Source organism: Suncus etruscus, chromosome 11, assembly GCF_024139225.1.
Source record: "Suncus etruscus isolate mSunEtr1 chromosome 11, mSunEtr1.pri.cur, whole genome shotgun sequence".
NCBI lineage: Eukaryota > Metazoa > Chordata > Mammalia > Eulipotyphla > Soricidae > Suncus > Suncus etruscus.
In genome coordinates this window covers 99,545,871-99,571,732 of record NC_064858.1, presented here as the reverse complement: position 1 = coordinate 99,571,732, position 25,862 = coordinate 99,545,871, and the positions used below count along the sequence as shown (strand labels likewise).

At 39.7% G+C, this 25,862-nt stretch overlaps 1 protein-coding gene and 1 pseudogene across 1 annotated transcript in view; both read right to left on the bottom strand.

The window, feature by feature from the left end:
- The window catches only part of MYRFL (myelin regulatory factor like), a 161,232-nt gene that overhangs the window by 26,555 nt on the left and 108,815 nt on the right, over window positions 1-25,862 (bottom strand). Inside the window, exons 14-16 of the mRNA XM_049783028.1 lie at window positions 20,763-20,871; window positions 20,246-20,355; window positions 650-813 (exon numbers count right to left, since the gene is read on the bottom strand). Of these exons, the coding sequence (XP_049638985.1) occupies window positions 650-813; window positions 20,246-20,355; window positions 20,763-20,871 (383 nt within the window). The remainder of the gene's footprint in view (window positions 1-649; window positions 814-20,245; window positions 20,356-20,762; window positions 20,872-25,862) is intronic.
- Window positions 24,555-25,000, bottom strand: LOC126021900 (oligosaccharyltransferase complex subunit OSTC-like; annotated as a pseudogene).

The window sequence follows — 25,862 nt, the reverse complement described above, 5'->3', positions numbered from 1 at the left end:
TGTGAAAAACAACCTTAGCAAGCAAAACTGAATGCATGAAATGTTACATTTCTTTTTGTCAAAATTAGACCCTTAAAATGTACCTCCTTCAGTAATAATAAAAATTAAAATGTTAAGTTTTTCCCTTGAGCACCAATGTGTTGTTCTAAATTTAGAAACAGCCACCTCTCCTAGTTAAAGTCACCTTTTGCTAAAATGCAGCACGTCCTATCACAACTGCTATTAGAAGCCAGCTGCTTCATATTCAAAACAGCAATAGAAAATATGTGAAAAGTACCACAGAAGGCAATTGTGCTCCAAAACCTTCTGAAAAAAATAATAAGGGACTTTATTATCAGAAAATAACGGTTACTGTTTGATGGAAAAGAGCATTTGGGGGAGGAGAGATAGTACAGAGGGTAAAGCACTTGCCTTGCACACCGGGACAAAAGTTGGGGTTCTCTGATGGTCCCATCCCTCCTGCCCACCTGCAAACCCCACTAATCCCTGAGCACAGATCTAGGAATAAGCCTTGAGCACAGCTGGATGTGATCCAGAAAAATAAATAAATAAATGATCGTTTCAATCAGTCTCGTCATGGAAAGGACACACACACCCTCTCAAGCTCTCCTTTCTTTAGAAGTCCCTGGTGGTCCTGTCCCAGAGGTACCTGATGGAGCTCGCCTGGCTGACTGATGACTTCCAGCTACTGAGCCTTTTTAGCCTGGCCAGCTTCTGGTTCCAGATTTCTAACTCTTCTATTCTTTCTTCAAGGTTGTTGGTCAGCTTGCAGAGCTGCTTAACTGCCCCTACATTTTCCATAAAGATCTGGTCCTAAAAAGAAAAAGAGAATAAATAATCCAGCACTGATATATTTAGTGAGACCACTAAAGAACAGTCCATAGCTATTTCAAAGTCATCCAGAACACACTGTTGAAAATATTCTTGCACTCACACTACCTCGGATTCAATTTCCATAAAGCCAGTGAGGTATGCAATAAAAAAGTGGTCTTGTTAAATTGCTGGCTGTGGAATAAAACTCCTTCCATTTGATTTTCAATAAAATGGAAATATGACCTGGTAGTTAGGAAAGAGAACAGAGATATATGACGCTATCAAGTTAGGAGGTTAAAGATTCATTTGCAAAGGGCATTATGTTATATTGAAAAGTCATATTTTTAAAAATCAGAGCTGGCTTCTGAATGTTGACTTACGTGTGCATCATTAAATACTCATGAGAAATGACTCCAATCCTCTCTGGTAAAGGTACAGCCACCTTGCTCAGGTGAGGAAAGGAAGACCTGAGCTTTTATTCTACCACCTAATAGAGAATTAATGAATAGCGAATCAGGGAAAGAACCTCTAGGCTATGGTTTCTTCATCTATAAATGAGTAGACAAGTTATTCGGTGCTAAATTCTGATTTAACACCCCAGATACATTATATTTTAACCTAGCTTCCATTTTTTATTTTATTATTTTCATTTTTTAAAGTTCCCTTTGTCTTATTAATTTTTTTATTTTTTTATTTTTTTAATATAATTTTTATTTTGATCATAGTGTCTTACATATTGTTGACAGTAACATTTTAGGTATATATTTACATAAAATCAGGGGGGATTCCCATCACCAAATTGTCCTCCCTACACCTCCGTTTTTGTCCTACCTCCCATTTCCTCTTCCCTCACCCCCAGGGCGGCTAGAATATGTGGTCCCCTCTGTATCCAACCCACTACCTAGTAGTCTTGCACCTGTTTGGTCTTGATGCCTCCTTTATCTCCCCCTCTAACTGTAGGCAGGACTAGCTAGTTCAAGTTGCATGGTTTTGCCGGAAAAAGAGAAGATATATAAACTGGGGTAAGAGTCTAATACTCCAAAAATGGGTGGAATCCTTCTAGAGGCTCTCATCATCGATTTGGGAGATGAAGGAGAAAAAGAAGGTGAAACACTCCACCAGTACCAAAAAAAAAAAAAAAAAAGTGTCAATTATCCAGTGAGGACTCCAGCTATATCGATAAGCACCACAAAAAATAGACGAAAAAAAAAAAAAAGAAAGAAACAAAAACAAACAAACCAAAAACACGCCATGGGCTTGAAATAAGAAACATGGCATAGCACATAACGAAAAAAGAGAAAAGAAGAGAAAAAAAATAAGTAGATTTGGGGACAATGATTTCAATAATCACACCCAAACAGAGAAATTGACCAAAATAGATAGGTAAATAAAAATAATAATAACAATAATAAATGAAGGTAAAAAATATACAGGGCAACTCTAAATGATGTTCAGATTGGTTATGTGCTCGCTGCGTTGAGTGGTGCTTAGGGGTTGCCAGGACCCACCTAGCAGAGCCCAGAGACCATGTAGTATCATGGGTTGAGCACAAGGCCATGCTCTGCCATTTGAGCTCGCTCAGCCAGCCCTCCTTTAACTTTGCCATGTTGTTGATAAACAGGCTCACACACACACTTGGCTGCAGTGCTCACATATTTTATAATAATGCTAGGGCACACTAGGTTACAATGTACCAGAGATCACATAATTCATTCTATTCTGCAGATCCCAAGTGGAGGCACTGCCACAGTCACACTTGATATATGTGATATAGTAATAAGAAGAAAATTTTCAGGCTTCATTCTAGCTAAGCTGGTATTTTGCCACCCTGCTTTCCCTTAGTCCCCAAACATTCCTGTTCAGGCTATCCTTTCTGAAATAACAAGAAAAGGTGGACCGACTATTATTGGTACAGAGTCTCAGCCAACATTCCTCCATCCATACACCAGAGTTGTCATCAATATGTATGTGTGTTTTCATAATAAAAACCGTTAAGGTACTCATCATTTTGTGGCCTGGTTCTATGCCGTCTACCCTACCTTTCTTCCATTTATAAGCTCAAAAGATTATGAAATCTTTTAGGGCTCTGAGTGCAAATAGAAAGCGCTCGATGTGAGGGTTGCATGTATTTGTGTATCTCACCAAGCAAAACCAAGCTGTAAGGGTTTTTAACTGTGTAAAGTAAACTTTAGGAAAAAAAATTCAAAAGTTGAATGTTACAGACTTTGGGCTTAGTTCATACAGTTTAAAGCCAGATGTGTCCAAGAAACATTGGGAAATGGTTGAATGCTCCAAAAATCCACACAGGTATCAGGAACCCCTGTACATTTAGCACTCACCTGGCTGAGCAGCTTTATTCCAAGAAAGAATCTTTATTCCTCTGATAGAAATGGCTATCCTTCCTCCAGGTCAGCCAAATTCCACTGGCCCTAGGCAAAGGCACTCCTCCATTCCTCCCTTCCATGGGGTACTCCAAGTACCTCCACCTTCACACAGTAATATGTGCTGTGGTCACAGGCTCTGATCCTAACTCAAACCATGGCCAACCTCAAAGACCTAAGGCTTCTAGCAGACTTTAGCCATTACTGTAGGGCTCACACCATTTGGTACTGGTCTAGGTAATGATTTGTTGATATGTTTTGGATTTTGGTGATGGGATAGGGAAAGTCTCCCTTGCATTGCTCAGGCATCCAAGGACCACTCATAGTGATACCAAGTTGGTGGGAAAGCATGATAATTTCTCATATTTGGCCATGGATATGAAGTGATGGCCAGGCCCAGTGGTCATGCTTTTATTTTTAATATAACACCAAAATAATAAACAACAATGGTAAAATAAGCAAGTAGGACCATATCAAAGTAAAACATTCTTCAGGAGTATAATAGAAGTACCCTGCTTTGATTCTGGTACTATGTGGTCCATTGAGCATCATTGGAATCCCCAGGACTTAGAAGTGGAGTAGTTCCACATACTCAAGCCCTAGCAGTGAGTAGACTAGTAGACTGAGTCTTCTCCAGAGTGGTCCCAGGCTCCTTGAGCATTGTTTGGGAGGCCTCCCCACAAAAAAATGTTCCTTCACACCAAAAGTAACAATATACAAAATTAAAAAGCATCCTAAATAATGGGAAAGACTATGTGGACCATGGATCTTATATAAGATTAACATTCAAAATACTATTGTGCAATAGCAAAAAAAAAAAAAAAAAAAAAAAAAGGTAATAATCCTCTTAAAGAATGGGTAAAAATTCTTATAGTCATTTTTTTCAAAAAAGGCTTACAAATGGCCAAAGGTACATGGAAGTATGCTCAACATCACTAATAATCAGAGAAATGCAAATCAAAGGCAAATTGAGACATCCTATCACACCTGCTTGCAGGATTATCAAAGAGAGAACAAGTAAAAAGAAGGAAGAAACTCGTGTAATTTTGGTAGAAATGTGAGCTCATATAATCACCATGAAAACCTTATCAAAAATAAAATTAGAACTATAAAATGACCAGCAGTCCCATTATGGGTATATGTAAATATATATAGTTTCATATATATTTGAAAGAGATGAACATACTCTATCAAAGATGTGTCTGAATTTCTGTTGCCCACATCATTAGTCACAACAGATGAGATACAGAAACAACCTGTTGTCCATAAATAGGTGAATAAATAAAGAACATATGATTAGACCTAAAATTATACATGCAGATAATTTATCTAATGAATCTATGTGGCTACAATAAAGAAGGACATTCTGCCATTGGTGATAATGTGAAGGACTTTGAGGACATTGTGTTAAATAAAATACATTAGATATGGGGCCCGAGAAATAGCAGTGAGGTAAGGCATTTGCCTTTCATGCAGAAGGTCATCAGTTCGAATCCGGCTTTCTGTATGGTCCCCTGTACCTGCAAGGAGCAATTCCTGAGCATGGAGCCAGGAGTTTCCCCTGAGCACTGCCGGGTGTGACCCAAAAACCACACAAAAAAAAGCAAAACAAGAATACATTAGATAGAGAAACACAAATATTGTATTATATCAGTTATGTGTGTAATCTATAAAAGCTGAATTGACAGAAACAGAGCATAAATGGGGCCAATAGATGGGGAAAATAGCAAGGTAATGTCACTGGGTTACAAACTCAGTTAGACTATGAATAAATGCTGAGCTCTTATGCATACCACAGTAACTATAATTACAATACCTTTCTCTACATTCCAAGGTGCTGAGAGAGTTCTCAAATAGTGTCATCACAAAACAAAAGATAATTGTGTGAAGAGATGAATGTCCTAACTTACTTGACTGTAATAACAAACATTTCACAATATATATGCTATCTAATCATCATATAAATGCTTTAAATGTACACAACGTTTTAGGCAATCTGTGTTTTAATAAAGCCGAAAGATAATTCGGTTGATATAGAAAGGCAATTGTAGGAGATTTAAATAAAATAACACAGAGAAGGGTTCAGGAGCACATGCTTAGCATGATTAGGACCCTGGCCTGATGCCTACAACAAGTAGCTCCACTGAACATTACCAGGGACTGAACCCAGGTGGGCAAATTGCAAAGCAAATGCCCTACCCATTGTATTCTCTTCAGGTCTTGATCAAGCTTTGAACCATCCATTCTGGTTAGTTAAGTATTACAAGACATAGTCCCTGGACTCCAAGTACTGTAAGCTCCCCCCCCCCCCAAAAAAAAACCCAAAACTCAAAAAAGATTGAATATGACTAGAGAATTATGGAATTTCAGAGACTATTCATGAATATTCTGAATACTTATTAGGATTAGACTGTAGAACACACTATTCTATGATTATAATTGTATTGGGGCTGGAGAGACAGTGCAGGAACCTTACATGGAAAACCCCAGTTTGTTCCCCAGCATCACAATGGTCCCTTGAACACTGCCAGGACTGAAACTTGGGCATAAAGTCAGGAGTAAGCCCTGTGCCCTGAGTAAGGTCCCAAAGCCAAAACAAAATTTAGGAGACTGTATTTTACACAGCGGGGTCACATGGCCAGGTGATGTCTGCAAAAGCTCCCAGCCATCATCTTTCATTCCTTCCATGTTCATCTCAGCACCAGACAGTCCAATTACATAAGGCGCCCAATTAAATGCCCTAAGTCTCTTGAATCCTCCCACTTCTCTCCATACTCACTGCTACTCCAATAACTAATATTCTTTTTCACCTTGGCATCTAGATTTTTGAAAATGTAGATTCAATACATTAATTTATTATTTTCCCAATTCCAAAATATGGGGAAGATTGCTAATGTCTTCTTGACTCCATAGTAAGTTCTTCCTGCAATCTCTATAGCAGAACTTTTAATGCTGCCTCATGAAATATGAGCACTAGAAGCAATTATACAGTTACTTGTCAATATTGAACAAAGCAAATTCTGATGGCTCTGACTCAAATTTACCCATATCATATATCTTATATGTAGATTCAATTGGCAAAGAGATAATTCATATGTTCTCCTTTTAAAAGGAAATAAAGGTAGAGGGAATTTATGACTCATTCCTGATTTTAATTATGACCCTTGCTTTATTGATCTAACAGAAAATTACCAAAAATAAATTTCTAAGACAAGTTAAGGAAAATGACTCTTATTAAAATACTTCTATCTTCTATTATCACTATGCAGCCTGTAAAAATAAGGTCAAAAACATCATCTAAAATGGTCTGAAAATGCTATTCTCTGAGCAAAGGGAAAATTCTCTACCAGTTTATTTTAATAACCAAGAATTTGCACTAGAGATCTGAATCCATTAGGGTCAAACTAGGCACATGTTTGGGGCATTTAGAAAGCTTCTGATGTCTCATTTTATTTTATTTTTAAACCCATTTTTTTAAAAAAAGATAAATTTCGGTCACTCATCTGAGTTCAGCACTCAATATAGTTTTATCTACTTGATACAGCAATGATCCCTTGTGGAAGATGTATAGGGATCAGGTGGGGCATTGGGGATGGAACTGGAGTCAGCTATATGCAAGGCAAGTGCCATACTGTGCTTATTTCTATAATCCCTGTTGTTCCATTTTCAGTTAAGAATTATTTTTTAAATAATATCTTTATTTAAGCACCATGATTACAAATATGTTCATAGTTGGTTTCAGTCATAAAAAGAACATTCCCTTCACCAGTGCAACCTTCCCACCACCAATGTCCCCTACCTTCTCCCCCCCCCCCCGCCTTTATTGGAGACAGGTATTCTACTTCTCTCACTACCATTGTCATGATAGTTGTTAGTGTAGTTATTTCTCTAACTGCACTCACCACTCTCTGTGGTGAGCTTTATTTCATGAGCTGGACTTTCCGGCCTTCATCTCTATTGTCTCTCTACATTATTACAATAATGTCTTTTATTTTTCTTAAAACACATAGATGAGGGAGACTTTTATTTTATAATTGAATTAGAGTCCCTTTCTCCCTGCATCTGTGCCAGTACTGGTTGCTCTTTTTTGATGTGTGCCAATCTTTGTGATGTGTGTTTTGACTTGCATCTCCTTTATGATTAATGATGTGGAGCATATTTTTTTCATTTGCCTTTTGGGCATTTGCATTTCATCTTTGAGGAAGTTTCTGTTCATCTCTTCTCCCATTTTTGATGGTGTTGTATTTTTTTTCTTACTAAGGTCAACCAGTGCCTTTTTATATTTTAACCCCTTATTGGAAGGATAGTGGGTGAATAATTTCCCCCATTCCACAGAAAGTCTTGTATCCTGTTCATCATTTCCTTTCAGAAGCTTTTTAGTTGAATATAATTCCATTAATTTATTTCATTGACTCCTGGAAGAAATGTTGACTAGTACAATCATTTTGGAAAACAATATGGACATTCCTCAAAAACCTTGAAACTGAGTTTCCATGCAACCCAGCAATATCAATCATGGGAATATAAACTATCCGATACAGAAAAGACATCTGTACTTCTATGTTCATTGCAGCACTATTCACAATACTAGAACTGGAAATAACCCAAGTGCCAGATAATTGAGGAGTGGATAAAAAAGCAATGATACATGTACACAATGGAATATTATACAGCTATTAGGAAAAAAATGAAGTCATGGAATTTGCTTATATATAAATAGTCATGGAGCATACCATGCTAAGTAAAATTAGTCAGAGGGAGAACAGGCATAGAATGATGATATTCATTTGTGGGATATTAAAAATAACATAGTATGAAAATAATGCACAAAGACAATAGAAATGAGGGCCAATAGAACTGGTCTATAGTAGAAAGCTTGCCACAAAATGGATGGAGGGTGCAGTGAGAACAGAGAAGGTACCACGATAACAAGGATATTTGAAAAGGATCACTCTGGACAAGAAATGGATGCTGCTGGAAGGAGATACAATGATATGGATGAAACCTTTTCAGTGTTAGTATTGCAAACCAAAGTGCCTAAAAGAAAAAAATGGGGGGATAAAAGGAGAGATAAGAGGGTCTGCCATAGATGTAGGCTTGAGGGGGAAATGGCAAGGAAATTGGGGACATTGGTGGCAGAAAATGCACGCTGATGAAGGGATGGGCGTTGGAATATTTTGACTCAAACTTAACCATCAACAACTTTTTAACTGTACCTCACAGTGATTTAATTTTTTAAAAGACATATGTTATAATTGAACAATTTAATTATTTGATTCTACTTTAAAGGGGCTCACTATCTTAACTGGAATGTCACTTTATAATTGCAATGCAAAACTAACTCAACCAGTTCAACACCCAAAATTTCTCATGGCAAAAAATGGAAAATGGTGGCAGGGTAGGGGCGGGGAGGAGGTAACTTTTCAAATTGGGCAAAAATCCTGACCTACTATCCTGAAGATTTGCTTTGGGTGAGGGTATATCTGGACCACAAGGGTGTATTTACTGAACGGTTCATGGAACAATTTGGCAAAAATTCACACCCATAAAAACAGGAAGACTTCTGTGAAATCAGAATCACAATCAAGCTTACTTAAACTCATCTTTCACCAGAGTCTCCTTCATGCTTAGTGTTCCAATTATATTGAGCTATTGTGACTCCCTGGACTTAATCTGCTTCTTTACTTTCTGAACCCTACAGCACTGCTCTCTTGCCCTAAGTTGCCTGCCCTTCCCTGGTCCCTATCTTCTTATGTTTAGAGTCATTTAACCTTATCCTTGTAACATTTACAAACATCAGAAAACAGGGCCTGTTTGTCCTCAATTACTCAGTGCATGAGTAAACAATTACGCTGCCATAGTGGTTATTGTCTTGAGTCATTAACAGGTCTTAACATACTCTCTAGTAAATTAAAGATAGTGGCCAGATTTCAGTTATTCTTTGATCCAAGATTTCTCTCAGAAAATTAAAAAGTCTAAGGTTCAAATTCCCTTACCACATTAACAAATGCCTGAGAAAATTTAGTTAAATTGAGCAAAGTATTAGGGTTCAATATTCCAAATATCACAGGCTCATGGGTTACAACCAGCAAGCAGGTTTAGACTCTGAGGAGAGTGCTTTCAATCCTGTCTAATATGTTAGGAAAACTATGACTTTAGAATGTTTCTTGCAAGCTCTCTGTCTCTCTTGCAGGCCTGATGGATAATAAATGAGTCTCCAATGTTTGAAAGCAGCCAGGTTGAAGAGTTGATTTCTCCTTTCTCCACATAATAACACTGAGTGAGGTCACTAAGTTGGAGCCAATGCATCCCCTGAGAAATTGAAATCAATTCATATTTTTCTTCTTCAGTGAGCATCACAGATTTGCAGATCTCTCTTCATAGCAGAGACTGATGTTTCATAAATAAAACCATTAAATGAAACAGCCTGTAATTGAGCATTGTGAAAATAATTGCCAGCGGGAGAAAAACCATCTTTAGTCAATGGGTGTGTCAAGCAGTTGTTTGGGTTTTGGATGAAGTCAGTTTTAGATCTTTGTCCAAGAATTTATTTTAAGGCTAGCACATCAGGTCTTAACACTGAATTTAAAAACTGGTATCCCCAAACCAGAAAAGCAGGCTGCTGAGATGGTGTGGAAACTCCAGAACTTCAGATAAAGGTCCTGGGAGAAAGTTTTCTCTCCCGTGCATATTTCTCTGACAAGAAAAGACATATTTCTTGCATGCATTGTTTTGACCTCAGCTTTATATAAACTTGAGCATTATGAAACTACTTAACATTGTGTCTTGAGCCAAAGAGATAGAACAGGGGTAAGACATTTGCCTTTCATGTAGTAGGACCCAATTTGGTCCTGGGCAATTATGATTTCCTGTGTCCTTCCAGAAGTGATCCCTGAACATAGACAAAGGAGTAAGTAAGTCTTTAGTGCCACTAGGCCTGGCCCCCAAACCAAATTAATACATAAATAAAATTGTATTTTACTCTGGCCTTTTGTTGTTATTGTTTGGGTCACACCTTGTGGTGCTCAAAGCTTACTCCTACTGGTGAAGGGGAGTGTTCTTTTTATGTCTGAAACACAACTACAAACATGTTTGTAATCATGGTGCTTAAATAAATATATTATTTTAAAATAAAATAAAAGCTTAGTACCTATTTAAAAAAAAAAAAGCTTACTCCTTGCTCTATACTCAGGGACTACTCCTTATAGATCACTCCTGTGGAGAGCATACGGGGTGCCATGGTTAAATTTGGGTGAGCTATATATAGCACAATCATCTAGGACTTTAATTACTGTTTTCTTTTTGTTTTGTGATTTTTGCCCAATTTTTAAAAATAAAATTAAGTGCAGCTTTTATTGTAGACAAACTTGAGCCCTCTGACTAGATGAGTCTCCCGTGTTTTTTAATTCATGTGTTCCCAGAGGACCATGAGTTCTGGAAGTCAGTCTCTGTGTCTTGTAACTCTACAGGCCAACTCAATATCTGCCGTGTAAACTCAATATTCAGTTAATGAACAGAATCAATAGTCCTTTCAAGCATTCATGATGTTAACTACTCTCATAAGTGCGAGGATAAAAATGTTCAGTAAAGTAGACAGCAGCTCTACTATCCTATAGCATATTTTCTAGCAGGAGAAATTGGACAACAAGAATTAAACTATGGGTAAATAATCTGGTTATAAGATACAATTAGCACTAGGAAGACAGCTAACAGAGTTGTGAAAAAAAAAAGTAACTGTACTATCTTAAGTTATTGTTACAGATTTGGTTTAGTATTTGCTTTAGGAAGCACTGGGGGAAATAACCAAATTAACATCATCAAGTTAAAAGTTACACTCTTATCCTGAAATGGACAGAAAAACTAAGCCACACAATTTACAGGAGGGGAAATTTAAATAGCTAATTAAAGAGTGAGAGACATAACTTGATGATTAATCAAGAAGATGCAAATTAAAATAACAAAAGACTACTTGATTCCCCATCAGAATTGCAAAATTTAGAACATCTGACAAGGGCAGGCCTTGAGTAAGAAGGTCTTGAGTGAGAAATAGTGAGCCTCATTGCACTGTAGTTAGGAAGAAGGACTGGCTGACAACCTGGCAGTAACTCATGAAATGAAGACTGTGTGCTCCTACATGCCATTCTTGATATGTGTCCCAAAGCAAACCTCCCACAGATTCGCACAGGGGCCTGTGCACAAGGCTCAACACTGCATACTTTGTGGGCAACAGATTTTGGAGGGGGGCCATCAGAGGAGAAGAATGTGAAACACATGTCAAGAATTGTATGCATCAATTAGATGCTACAAGCAGCTGGATTTAATTCAACCAAATTTAAGAAACATTTAAAATGCACTATTATACAAAGGCTGGTTCTCCAAGGATACCTATGAAACTCATGGGCGGGCCACTGTTACTGTGTGTGGTTGGAAGAGGAGTAAAGAAGGAAAAAATACAGCAAAGAAAAAGAGCTATAAAATGAGGAGTCAAAGTATGTCAACCCCAGTAGTCCAACAAAAATGTCAAAGAAAAAATCTGCTGGAAAGGAAAAGGAAACAGGATTTTGTATTTTGAAAGACATTACTGTTGTGTAAAGCTTCTTTATTCTTTAGCTCTTGTACTCAATTTAGACATTTGAAGACACGATGAGAAACTGTTAGTGGAAATTACCTGTACTGTGGGGATGTTTGTGTAAGCAAGGTCTACCTGGAGAAAGAAAATGACTAAGCCAGTTATCCTACTTTCCAGATAAAGAAAAATGAGCATTACACACTGGTGAAGGTTGTATATTGCATGACTGTAACTCAATCATGAACAACATTTTCTATGAGGGAAAAAGCTGTATTCTGAACAACCTTGAAATCATGACGTTTAGATAAAAAAATTTTTTTATAAAATTCTTATTTAAGCACCATGATTACAAGCATGATAATAGTTAGGTTCCAGTCATAAACAAAACATCCCCCTTCACCAGTGCAACATTACACCACCAATGCCCCCCTTCCTTCCCAAAATTAAAAGAAAAAAGAAAAGTGAGCATTTGTCAGAAAGGTGCTGAATAATGATTGCTTCAAGACGTGGCTACTTTAAAGTACTTGGAAAATGCTCTCTGAAACCTGGCATACATTCATAAAGTCCCAATTTTTAATCAGCAAAGGTTTGAATAAACATCTATCATTTCCAAATCATCGCCACCACCTGCTGACACAATAATTAAATTGCAGTTATAAGTTGTCTGGAGTAATCAATTTCTTTCCAACATTTTTTTTGAAAATTGTTCAAGCATACAGAACACCTACAAAAATGCCAACACCCAGACCTACCACCTAACCTTCATAATCAGCTTATTATTCCATTACCTTTATTGCCACTCTTTACATATCCCTCTGTGTCTTGCTTAGGAACATTTTTTAAATGAGAAATTACTTTTTGTGGTGGGGTTCACACCCAGTGGTGCACAAGGGTTACTCCTGGCTCTGTGCTCAGAAATCACCCCTGGCAGGCTTGGGGGACTATATGGGATGCCAGGATTCAAACCACCATCCATCCTGGATTGGCTGCATGCAAGGTAAACACCCTACCACTGTGCTATCTCTCCGGCCCGAGAAATTACTTTTTAAAAATTATTTTTGTTTAGGGGGTTGCATCCAACAGTGCCCAGGCTTACTTCTGGTTCTGTATTCAGAACCAAATGGTTCTGATGGGACTCAGGGGACTACATGGTGCCAGAAATGAAACATGGGTTGGCCATGTGCAGGGCAAGTATCCTAACCACTGTACTATCTCTCCAGACCAACAAGTAATTTCTTTTTAAAATAACATATAGGCCAGAGAGGTTACACAGCAATAGGGCATTTGCCTAGCAAGCAGCCAATTCAGGATGGATGGTGGTTTGAATCCGGCATTCCATATGGTCCCCCTGGCCTGCCAGGAGCGATTTCTGAGTACAGAGCCAGGAGTAATATTTTCCTGGAGTAATATCCACAGCCATATCCTCAGGCTGCCAGGTATGACTGAAAAATAAATAAATAAATAAATAAATAAATAAATAAATAAATAAATAAATAAATAAATAAATATAAATGGAGGGAGATATGGGATACATGCTGGGAACAGGGGTGGAGGGAGGACAGCACTGGTGGTGGGAATGCCCCTCATTCATTGTCACTATGCACCATAAATGATGCAGTGAAAGATTTGTAATGCACTTTGGTCACAATAAAAATAAAAAAAAGCTTTAAAAATAAATAAATATAAAAGAAGATATAATTATAAAAAGAAATTTCCAGGAAAATAGTAAATGGCATATTCTCAAAAGAATCTTCTCTTTGTTTCCAGTATAATAACTTTCTTCTGTAACTGGGTGGTTAGTTGTTCAAATATCCAATATTGGTTTTCATAGCATATTAACTCTAACATCATCATTTAGCTGGAATCAAATAATTCTTCTGGATATACAAAGAATGGTGGCTGTGTAGAAAATATATCAGCACAGCCAGGGAAATATGTCTACTGCCTGGCCCCCTTGATGAGAAGGAAGAGTTTTAAGGGCATTGAGTAGCTCATGGATCAGAAAGCACATGCTTAAAATGTTCATAGACCTGAGTTCTGTCAGGGCTCCAAGAACCTCTGGGTGTAATCCTGGAGAACCCCCTGAACCAGGTGTAGCCCATATGAGCCCCAGTACCACTGGATCCAAGCAGCACCATATCCTCAGGCCTGTCAGACCCAGTTGAGTATTTCATCTGATACCTCAGGAAGTGGCCCCCAGACACTCTTAGACTTGATTCTTGGGAGAAGGAAGGTAGGTAGGAAGGAAGGAAGGAAGGAAGGAAGGAAGGAAGGAAGGAAGGAAGGAAGGAAGGAAGGAAGGAAGGAAGGAAGGAAGGAAGGAAGGAAGGAAGGAAGGGAGGGAGGGAGGGAGGGAGGGAGGGAGGGAGGGAGGGAGGGAGGGGGAGGAGGAAGGAAGGAAGGAAGGAAGGAAGGAAGGAAGGAAGGAAGGAAGGAAGGAAGGAAGGAAGGAAGGAAGGGAGGGAGGGAGGGAGGGAGGGAGGGAGGGAAGAAGGAAGGAAGGGAGGGAGGGAGGGAGGAAGGGAGGGAGGGGGGAGAGGAGGGAGGGAGGGAGGGAGGAGGGAGGGAGGGAGGGAGGGAAGAAGGAAGGAAGGGAGGGAGGGAGGAAGAAAGGGAGGGAGGGAGGGAGGGAGGGAGGAAGGGAGGGAGGAGGAAGGGAGGGAGGGAGGGAGGGAGGGAGAAGGAAGGGAGGGAGGGAGGAAGGAAAAGAGGGAAGGAAGGAAGGAAGGAAGGAAGGAAGGAAGGAAGGAAGGAAGGAAGGGGGAGGGGAGGGAGGGAGGGAGGGAGGGAGGGAGGGAGGGAGGAAGGAAGGAAGGAAGGAAGGAAGGAAGGAAGGAAGGAAGGAAGGAAGGAAGGAAGGAAGGAAGGAAGGAAGGAAGGGAGGGAGGGAGGGAGGGAGGGAGGGAGGGAGGGAGGGAGGGAGGAAGGAAGGAAGGAAGGGACTTTTAAAAGTTCACCTTTAAATGCTAGGCTAGTTATAGCAACTTAAAAATCATATAATTTTTGTCAGTTTTTCTATATTTAAAAGTAAAATATGTCATTCCATTAAAAACTATTTTAGACACCTGCAGAACTGGCATCTCTAAGTGGCATCTGGAAAAATATATGAATAATTAACTACCAATTTGGTTACAGAATGTTGTAGATCAGAAAGTCATGCTCTGAAGAAAACTTGCTTTAAAATTTTTATAAAAATAGTTACCTCAGAGGCTAGGTGATAGTACAGGTAGAGCTAGTTAAGGTGAGAGCCTTGCAAGAGGTCAACCCCGTTCAAGCTTTGAAACCACACTGCCCCTCCACATCACCCCAGCACCATGGACACTCTAGGCATGAATGGCACCACAGCCTCAGACAGACCCCTGTAGTGAACCATCAGCTTGCTTGTCTGATAATCTCTAGAAGTAGTCCCAGGCCCACTGAGTACCACTTGGAGCTACCTTCCCCCAATCACTCTCACACACACACACACACACACACACACACACACACACACACACACACACACATACACACACACACACATTTTAATTGGAGAAAGCATGATTAAGGTAAAAAATTTTAGGCTGCCATATGAAGTTATTTTTATAGAACTATAAATGATGCCTTTTTAAAAATTATTTAGTATAGCTATATAAATGTTCATATATGTGTGAATGTGTCTGGGTATCCTCAAATTCAAATTATCAACAGAATTTTATCTAACACAGAAATCTATGCTCTCAACCACTGTGCATTGTAATGAGCACTGTGTATTGTGATTGTTTGATCACACAAATCCATGGCACTTGGTAAGACTTCTTTTCCTTCCATCTTCCTCTGATCTGTTCTATTTCTTTCCCACTTCCTCCTCAATCCTGTCTGCTCACTTGACTTTCTGACACTAGGCTCCAGAGAGATTATCCAACTAACAACTTCCTCCCAGGGAATTATTTGGGTCTTCAGAGTCCCTTTCTGTTCGAGTATTGGTGGCAAATGTTCTAATGCTTTTGGTCCTTGTTGCTTCTAAACATCTACGGACATTCTAGCACAGACAATTGACCTGGGGGAGCCATTCTTCAACACCATGGAACCAAATCTCCTGTTCCAAAGAGTCTGAAATCCAAAATTTGTGTGAAGATTTGTTGGGTATGTTTTTGGTGTTTGGACCATACCTAGCAATGCTCAGAGGTTACTTCTGGCTCAGGGTCCTTTCATTGTAGCTATCACTCTAACTGTAGCTGAGAGTTTTAATATGTGAGAACTGGCCTTCTCACACCTTGAAACTGTAAGCTACTGGAAGTCAGATATTTATCTTCACTTGAAACAGAAAATTCCTTTTCAAAGGGAAAATGGAATCAGTGAGGAAAATAGAACCACAGGCTAAATGATCGTAAAGAAGCTTGTACTGTCCTGACACATACAGAGTGCTCCAGGACTAATTAGACACAAAGTAAACTTTATCTTTCTGCAGATTCCGTTGAAAACAAATCACAATAGATTAGGCCATTCTAACACTTATTAAGGACATTTTTCTCAATAAATTGAAAACATACATCTTATAATAATGCTAAGCAAGAGTAGACACCTGCTTCCAAAGTATCACTGAAAACAAGATGGACGAACAAGCCAAAGAGCAAAGCCCCAGGGAGGGTCAAAGCAGGGTCAGCTACGGAGACCCTTCATCTCAGGAACAGCCTCAGTCCTCTCACCCACCTCCCATCACTGAGCACTTACAGTGAGCGACAAACCATGGAACTTTACATAAAGAAGCCAATTACCCAGGATCAGAGTTTTATCTTGGAGCTGGGAGATAGTTTAGGGGTCAGGACACAGACTTTGCACATGCGTAGTCCTGAGTTCAATCCACCAATACTGCATGACCCCTGGTACCTTGGGTCCAAGAAAACCCACAGCTTTTAGTTCAAAAAGTAAACCATGCCACCCAGTGGACTGAGTGTCTCCAGGAGTGGCCTCTGGGACCCCTAAACACTGCTCTGATTTCCTTCCCCTGTCTCTCAAACACACACACACACACACACACCAGAAAAGAAAATGTTTATATTACAAATTCATCTCACCTATTAAGGCAAAAATAATGGCATTTATAAAAACTGTAATCACTTTCATCACTGATCCACAGGTTTGGTTGGCCACATCAACAGTCTTTTAAGATTCAACTATTTTGTTGTTTGCTTTGGGGCCACACCAGACTATATTCAGGGTTTACTCCTGGCTCTGTACTCAGGAATCACTTCTGAAGAAACTCGAGTCCATAAGTGGTACCAGGGTTGACATCAAGCAGAGATCTCACGCAAGGAAAGTGGCTTCACCTCAGTACTATCTCACCAGCTTCTGAACTATGCAAAGGACATGTTGCCATGCAGTTTCTGAAGAGTGCAATAGCGCAACATTTCTATATATATTATATTCCACATATATATGTGCATCATTGCATCAATGAAAATTCCCATATATAACAAAGGGACATTCGGTGAAAGAGACATGGAGTGCAGAGGAGAAAGACTGTATCCTGACGAGGTCTCCCTCAATTACTGCAGGAAATGAAACCCAGGAAGTCCTTGAGAAAACTGCCTGCTGATAACTCTGCCTGTCTCCATTCAACCCAGAAGGAAATGGGAAAATTGGGACTGGAGAAGTCACATTTTTGTTGAGCAATGAGTCATGAGGGCCCGGGCTGATTTTATCACACAAAAGGGGAAACACAGAAATCATTCTGTAGTACCATTAGAGAGGCCAAAGCTAGAAACTATAGAGAAATGACTCTCCCAAAAATCCCCTACGAACACACTTCAAGACTATATCATGAGACAGTGGCATATATACTGTTCTCTAACCCCTAAAATCTTACAAGTTTTATAAATCTTATAAGAGTATGTGAGGGTGGGGCCGGAGAGGTGGCGCTAGAGGTAAGGTGTCTGCCTTGCAAGCGCTAGCCAAGGAAGGACTGCGGTTCGATTCCCCCGGCATCCCATATGGTCCCCCCAAGCCAGGGGAAATTTCTGAGCGCTTAGCCAGGAGTAACCCCTGAGCATCAAATGGGTGTGTGGCAAAAAAAAAAAAAAAAGAGTATGTGAGGGTGACTTTATAGGGATATTTCTGAATAAATAAGATATGTGAAGTAAAAATAAAGCAACTTATATTATTAGATTATTTAAAAATGTCATTAAATGTTTGTTTAAAAATATATTGTCTTTGATGGTGGGAAAGTGACACTGGTGAAGGGTGGTGTATATTCAATGACTGAAACCCAACTACAAAAAATTTTTATGACTATAATGCTTAAATTATTATAAAAAAAAACATTTCCTGAGCCAGAGATAGTACAGTGGGTAAGGTGCTTACTTTCCATACAGTCAACAGGATTTGATCTTCAGTACTACCTATGGCCCCTTGAGCCCTGCCAGGAGTGATCCCTGAACACAGAACCACTAGTAAACCATGAGCACTTCTAGCTACGACCCAAACTTTTCCCTTTCCTCCACTCTCAATGGTAGAGGAAATGCTATACCTCTAAAGTGAAATGATAGTCTGGTCCAAGAGAGAGATGAGAAAACTTTCTCTCTAAAATGTAGTGGTGGCAAGGGGCCAGAGAGATAGCACAACAGTAGGGAGTTTGCTTTGCATGCGGTTGACCCAGGAGGGACCCTCAATTTCTGGCATCCCATATGGTCCCCCAGCCTCCCAGGGGCAATTCTGAGCACAGAGCCAGGAGTAACCCCTGACTGCTGGGTGTGGCTCCAAAACAATTCAATCAAAGGCCTAATACGAAATGCATCCTCCTTCTTGCTGTCTCATATGGTGCTTACTGGCTCACAAGACTGAACAATACAGCATGATCTGCAGGCTGAATTGTGGGTCTCCTGCACTTTGATGGCCAAACTGGAGCCAGCATTTGTTTGTGTGTGTGGAGGAGTGGGGAGAGGCATACCCAGTAGAATTCAGAGGCTACTCCAAGAACTGTGCTTAAGAGTGACCTTTGACAATGCTAAAGGTCCATATGTGGTGCCAGATATAGAACCAGGGTGGACTACATGCAAGGCAAGTACCTTATCCTCTGTCCTATCTGACTCTCTGGCTCTGGAACTTGCATTGTAATAAGATCCCCAGTGATTCCATAACAGCATTTTCCCTATGAATTTACACATTTCAATTCCACTTACATACCCCTCCCTACTTCTCTAGATTCCTACATCTATCTTCTTCCCAGAGTCAAATATGAAGTTGCAACATAAGGCAACTCAGCAGCAGAGGGGATCGGCAAACTTCAGTGAATATGCAACTTTGCACAAAATTGATAGATGCAAGTTCAGGTAACTGTCAAACCACATGCAGCATTAAGGCACAGACCTGGTAACAGAAGGAGAGGAACTCGTCTGTAAGGACAAGCTAATCTGTAAAATAATCTCCTTCACAAAAGAATGTTTTAAAGAGCAAGGAATTAAGACAGGTTCTTAGGGGATTGATGAGGCAAACACAATTCTTTGTAAATATAACCCACTTTTTTTAGATGGCGCTGCAAAAGTCAAACAATTTTGATGAAAAAGTACTTCGAATCAGCATTTCATTCACTCATCATTCTCAGAGAACATGTTCTAATGATCAATTCAGTGATACTAAAAAATCAATCATCTTTTCATAAATCTACTCAACTTTCTTGGCAAGATGCTAATGAAAGTTTTCTCCAGTAGTGCTCAGCATTGTGGTGGGGCTGATCAGAAGATTCTATGGTCAGCAAACTGCAGTTCTGGAGATGGGACTCAGGGTTTTTGCCCACACTACAAACATGCTCTAGCCCTTTGAACTTTCTACCCTATTTGGACTGTATTTATGGGACTCATATTAAGTGGGCTTTCCCACTTAATGCTTTCCATTCTGCCAATGCACTGACTTCTGAAATTTACAGTTGCATATTTTATGTTTCTTATGGTATTTCTTCTACAGTTTGGAATCATTGACACTGACTTCCTTCATTGTTTGAAAGATTCTCTTTTCTGGGCCGGAGAGATAGCATGGAGGTAAGGCGTTTGCCTTTCATGCAGGAGGTCATCGGTTCGAATCCCAGCGCCCCATATGGTCCCCTGTGCCTGCCAGGAGCAATTTCTGAGCCTGGAGCCAGGAATAACCCCTGAGCACTGCCAGGTGTGACCCAAAAACCAAAAAAAAAAAAAAAAGAAAAAGAAAGATTCTCTTTTCTTTTGTTCTTAAGGACTATACCAAAAGTGTTGGGGCAGAATGGGGTGGGAAGTCACCGCTGGAAATGCAGGCCAACAGTGCTGGGTCGGGTGTTAGGACAGAGATTGTGGCATGTGATACCAGGGATAGACCTCAGAACCTCCTCCCTCAGTACATACTCTAGCCCTTTGAGTTTTTTCCCAGGCTGAAGAATCCTGCCTCTTTACTACCCTGTTTCATTGTGGAATGTTTTAGCATTACAAGATGGCAGAGTTATACTAATACAGGTAAAAGGCAATTTGATGGTTACCTTATCTACCATGAGGAAGTTCTCCAATGTCTCTCCATTTTCACAGGTGACATGGCCAACCTCTCTCACAGCTCTGGGTAGGATCTCTTGCACTTCCTGGGCAATCATTCCTAAAAACAATAGCACTCCAATAAATTTCATCAGAAAAAGGTATTTCTGAAAAAATATCCTCCCAGGTTGACATGGTGTACCAGAATGCAAAATGGAATACCAGACAGAATTTCTGTGCATTAACCCTTTCTCAGTTTTTGCTTTGATCTCAAGCAAAGTTGTTGAGTTTTTTTTTTTTTACCTAAAGCCAAGTTTTTGCTTTGATTTAAAGCAAGCTGAAAAAGGATGGGGGGGGGGGAGTGTGTTGTTTTCTCCACTTATCTTTGATTCGAAGTCAAATGTTAGATGGAATGTGTAAATAAATACCAACCAGATGTCAAAGGGTATCATCCAACTTCCTAATTAAGAGGGAATTAAGATATTATAGTTGGCAATCCAAAATAAAACAGAAAACCCATATGCATACCAGTTTGATGAGCAGTATTGATTCCCATCGCAGAGGCAAATTCAGGCTTGTAGTCATATTCGACAATCCTCATTTGAGCTATTCTTCTCAGCTGTTCATTCGTGTCAACCTGAGTTAATTAAAAGAGAGCAAATTTTCACCTGCTTGAATATTTGCATATTCAATCCATACCCAGAGTGACCCGGACAGGAGCACAGCAATGGAGCTGCCCTTTCTCTTGCCCAAATTATCCTGAGACTTTTATGTCTTTCTCTTCCAAGGAGTCAAAGTTTTAAAGTTCATGTCAGCTGCTTTCATCCACTGAGGAATAAACAGATCGCTGGGTTTTCTGTCTAAATGACAGGGTCAAAGATGCCTCATTTCCTGCCTTTGCTTTACTGCTCTTTCCCTTTGAGAGGTGAAGTCTCCTTCTGAGAAAGGCCACTCTACTGGAAAACAAACCATAGCTGAGTTCAGATCTCAAGGTAAAAGACCAAAGACAGTCAATCTTGTCTTCATACGTTGAAAATACAAGGCTTTGTTCCAGTAATAACCTTTGAACCATCCCAAATTATTGAATGGCTTTGGAACTTAGTGCTAGAGAAACTTTCTGCTAAGAGCAGATTGCAAAGCCCCACGGCCTGTCTTTTGGTTCCTCAACACCCAGAGCTCTGAAAGATGGCTTCTTCCACCACTACCAACATGCATGACAACATGCATGGGCACCACACATACACACACACACACACACACACACACACACACATACACACACACACACACCATCAGGGAGTGACCATGCTGAGCTCACTACTTTTCCATGTTGGTCAAGGTCCTGTGCATTGTCATACAAAATGCTCAAAAACTCACACAAGGTTCTGAAACAGTATGTCTGAAGCTAAAGGTGTTTGACTAGAAGGATTCTTTTTTCATTTAAATTTTGGTTAATTTGGTGGGGGGGGGTTTGTTGTTTTTTTTTTGTTTTGTTTTGTTTTTTGGTTTTTGGGTCACACCCGGCATTGCTCAGGGGTTACTCCTGGCTGTCTGCTCAGAAATAGCTCCTGGCAGGCACGGGGGACCATATGGGACACCGGGATTCGAACCAACCACCTTTGGTCCTGGATTGGCTGTTTGCAAGGCACACGCCGCTGTGCTATCTCTCCGGGCCCCAATTTGGTGGGTTTTTGCGTCTTATTTTAAATTAATGGTGATAGCAGGATTGTTTTAAATAACTTTATTCAACAAGTGAAAATTTTGAAAAATTTGTAGGCCTAGCATAGGACCCCTCAATTTTCTTTTAGAATATGACTGGTTTCTGAAACCAAGAGTGCCTTGGTTTTAGAATTAAAAATGTACCACCTAGACATCCTTCCATGTGTTAGAACCATCCAAGATATTTTTGCTTTTATTACTTTAAGAAAACTCCTACTCTTGACTCCTCCCTTGACCAAGCGACCTTTCTGTGTCATTAAGTGCTTTCTGCCCACCACCAGTTTGACTGTGAAAGTTGTGGCTTGGTACTTAATGGTTAACAGAACTAACTTTACCCACTTTGACAGTAACATTTTTGAGCTCCCAGTTATTTTGGTAACTACTCTTGACAGTTTAGGGGTCAAAGAAAGAACTAAAAGAGCTGAATGCCTGCTTTGCTTGAAGGCACTGTATAAAAGTACCTCCTGGGGACACCCTCTAGCACAAGACAGGAATCACCCCCAGAAGCACTGGCAGGTGTGCTTCACTACAAAAAGAAAACATGCTGGGTTCAATTCATTCGTTCACCAGTCATCTTCACTATTTCATGCATTGTAATAAGTGTTGGAATTTTAAAAGCCATGTCAGTGGTCCTGACATGAATGAAAGCAGATTCCTCACATATAATTATATCGCAGTGTTCAGAGAATTCTGGTAACTCCAGGGAAGTACTGGAAATATTTTTAGTGAAGGGAGCATTAAAAAAAAAAAAGTTACTTAACACAGGTGAAGCCCAATTAAGATGTTGGCTTACTTCCATTATCAAACAGAATTGCTTCTTTGACTCACGACCTTTGCTCAGGGCCTGTTCCCCAAATCAAAAACTCTTCTTTTCCATTTCTAGGCTTTTTCTCTCCTAAGAGATACCCCTTCACCACAAAGTAGTCATTTTTTTATATGTGTTTAGTCTAATCATTGTTAAATAGCCTCAGGTATATACTCAAAAAAAAAAAAAAAGATAAAACAAGGGCCAGAAGTATTTAATGATTTCTCATTATCTTCCACCATTTTTAAAAATTGATTTACCATTAGTTTAAAATATCAAGAAATTTAAGGTAGGGTAGATGAATATCTCCAAATAGGATTCATACCTACCACGAGGTTCCAGGGCTATTCCATCACCTCAAGACTGTTCTGCCCCCTTCTTTCTGGTAACCACCAGAATTTTTATTGAGACTAGGGGTTTGTTTTGGGGGGGCTTTTTTCCAAAGCAGATTTTGACAACCAAGATAAGGAAAAGGTCCTCTGCCTAGGTGCAAGTAGGTTCATTTCTTTTCTTTACAGCACTAATCAAAGTTACTACCAGTAAAATTCATGGAATTTTTTATTCCTTATTTTTGCTTTGGGCCACACCTGGTGATGCTCAGGGGTTACTCCTGGCTCTGTACTCAGAAATCCCCCCCCCAGCATACTTGGAGAAACATATGGGATACGGGGAATCAACCCCAGGCAGGCAATATGCTAGGTAAATGCCCTACCCACTGTGCTATCAGTCCAACCTTGAGTGGGACCTTTTAATCTATCTTCCCCATTTGAATAGACACATCCATGAGGTTAAGATAATGTGTAAGGGGGCTGGAGAGATAGCATGGAGGTAAGGCATTTGCCTTTCATGCAGAAGGTCGGTGGTTCGAATCCCGGCATCCCATATGGTTTCCTGAGCCTGCCAGGAGCGATGTCTGAGCATAGAGCCAGGAGTAACCCCAGAGTGCTGCCAGGTGTGATCCAAAAACAAAAACGAAAAAAAAAGATAATGTGTAAGAAAAATAGTTTCTTTTTTTTAATTAGAAAAGTTACTTATTTCTGCTCCATTCCGATATCTTATTATTCAGAAGAGCTTCACACTTATCTCAGTAATGTGATGTCCACACTCTGTTTAAAGGTAAAGCACCACAGTCAAAGCTGATCAACCATCCAGAGTCTTTTCTCATGGGTTCTCATTTCTCATTTTATATAACTCATTTCCCAAAGTCCTAAATGTCATCTCCAAAAAGTCTTAAGGAAGTTGTATTTAAAAAATCATCACTCAAAAAAAAATCATCCTTCTATTCATTATTATAGTTGTAGAATAAAGTGTAATCTCTTTATCTATTTGTTGATTTTTGGGTCACATTTGGTGACACTCAGCGGTTACTCCTGGCTATGTGCTCAGAAATTACTCCTGGCTTGGGGGACCATATGGTATGTAGGGGAATCGAGCCATGGTGCGTCCTAGGTTAACACATGCAAGGCAAACACTGTACTGCTTGCGCCACTGCTCCGGCCCCAAAATGTAATCTTTTTAAAGACAGAAAAACTAACAAGAAAATGTCACTTAACGTGTGGATTTGTCAGTCCAGGTCAGCAGAAAATGCTGTGATGAGCTTGTTTCACTGATACCAAGAAGACAGACCAATCCAAACATGACAGACTTCCTTCACTCTCATTAGATGCTTTTTCCCCCCTGTTTTGTTTTGTTTTTTCATCTTTCTCCACATTTTGTACTAGAAGATTGGAACAGCCTTTTAAGCTTCATTAACAGGAGTGAATCCAATATCCACTAATTTTTTCTCACCAGGCACTCTAACCCATCAATTAACCCTGCAGTTTCATTCACAATAATAGTTTATCCATGAAAAAATTCAACAGGATGCAGGCAAATCCAGTAAATGGATGGAACCTATTAAGTTTTGGAAGGTTTGACATGTTGGATCTCTCTGAAATTATGAACCTTAAACCTTTCATGGCAAACAGGAAGCTTGGTTCAAGTCCTCCATAATATATTGTCCCTTTACTCTGTAGGCAAAGAAAGCTATTGGTTTCCAGTGGCTATGATCACCAGTCACAGAGCCAATGATTGGAAGCTCAACAATAACATCATAAATTATTCATCTGGTGATGAGGAAGTAAGACACCACTCCCAGGGTGCACAACATCATGGCTGAAGGGATGTGCACCCAGAGTAGCTTCATCAGCTTCAGGTTGGGACATTTGAGCACCAGAAATGGGATTCAGTACAGAGTCTCCATGGTGGTGTGGCCAGGGCCACAGAATGTGGTTTTCTGCTCATTGCCAACTCCTGGTACAATTTCTTGCATGTAGTAGGTTTTCAACTAATATTTGCTAAATACATCAATACCATTAAAGGCCAGAAAAGTAGGCTTGGTATAGGATTGAAGATAGTTGCCTTACATACCACAGGAGATCCCCAAAGCCTCCTAGCACTGTTATGAATGTTCCTAGGTTACAGAGACAGGAATAAGTCCTGAACCAATATTGCTGGGTAGCGCTGCATCCCAAAACTAAGAACAAACAAATAAAAAATAACATTAATATAAGTAGTCAGGCAAAGAAGTAGGTAATAGAGATAAAAAGATAAGACTGGGGGGCAGAACCATAGCATTGTGGTGGTGTATTTGCCTTGCATGCAGCCAACCCAGGACGAACCCCAGTTTGATTCCCGACATCCCATATGGTCCTCCGAGACTGTCAGGAGTGATTTCTGAGTGCAGAGCCAGGAGTAACCCCTGAGGGTTGTCGGATGTGACCCAAAAACAAAAACAAAAGATAAGACTAAATCAGGAATACCATGTAAAAAGATCACAATTAGCCATGTTCTGAGACAACAAATCCCAGGGTCAGCATAATGCAGATAAAGAGGGTAAAAACTTAAACTATCGAAATGAAGACAGTAGCAAAATAGTGCATGCATGCTACAATGGAAAAAAACTAGTTTCAATTTCCTCTTGTCTTTTGCAGCATTTATCACTGTAAGAGCCTTCATTCAGCCAATCAAGTTTATTGAGTAAATACTAGGTATTAGATGGTATTCCAGGCACTGGGAATTCAATGATTGTTTTTCTTTTTTTTTTTTAAATAATATTTTTACTT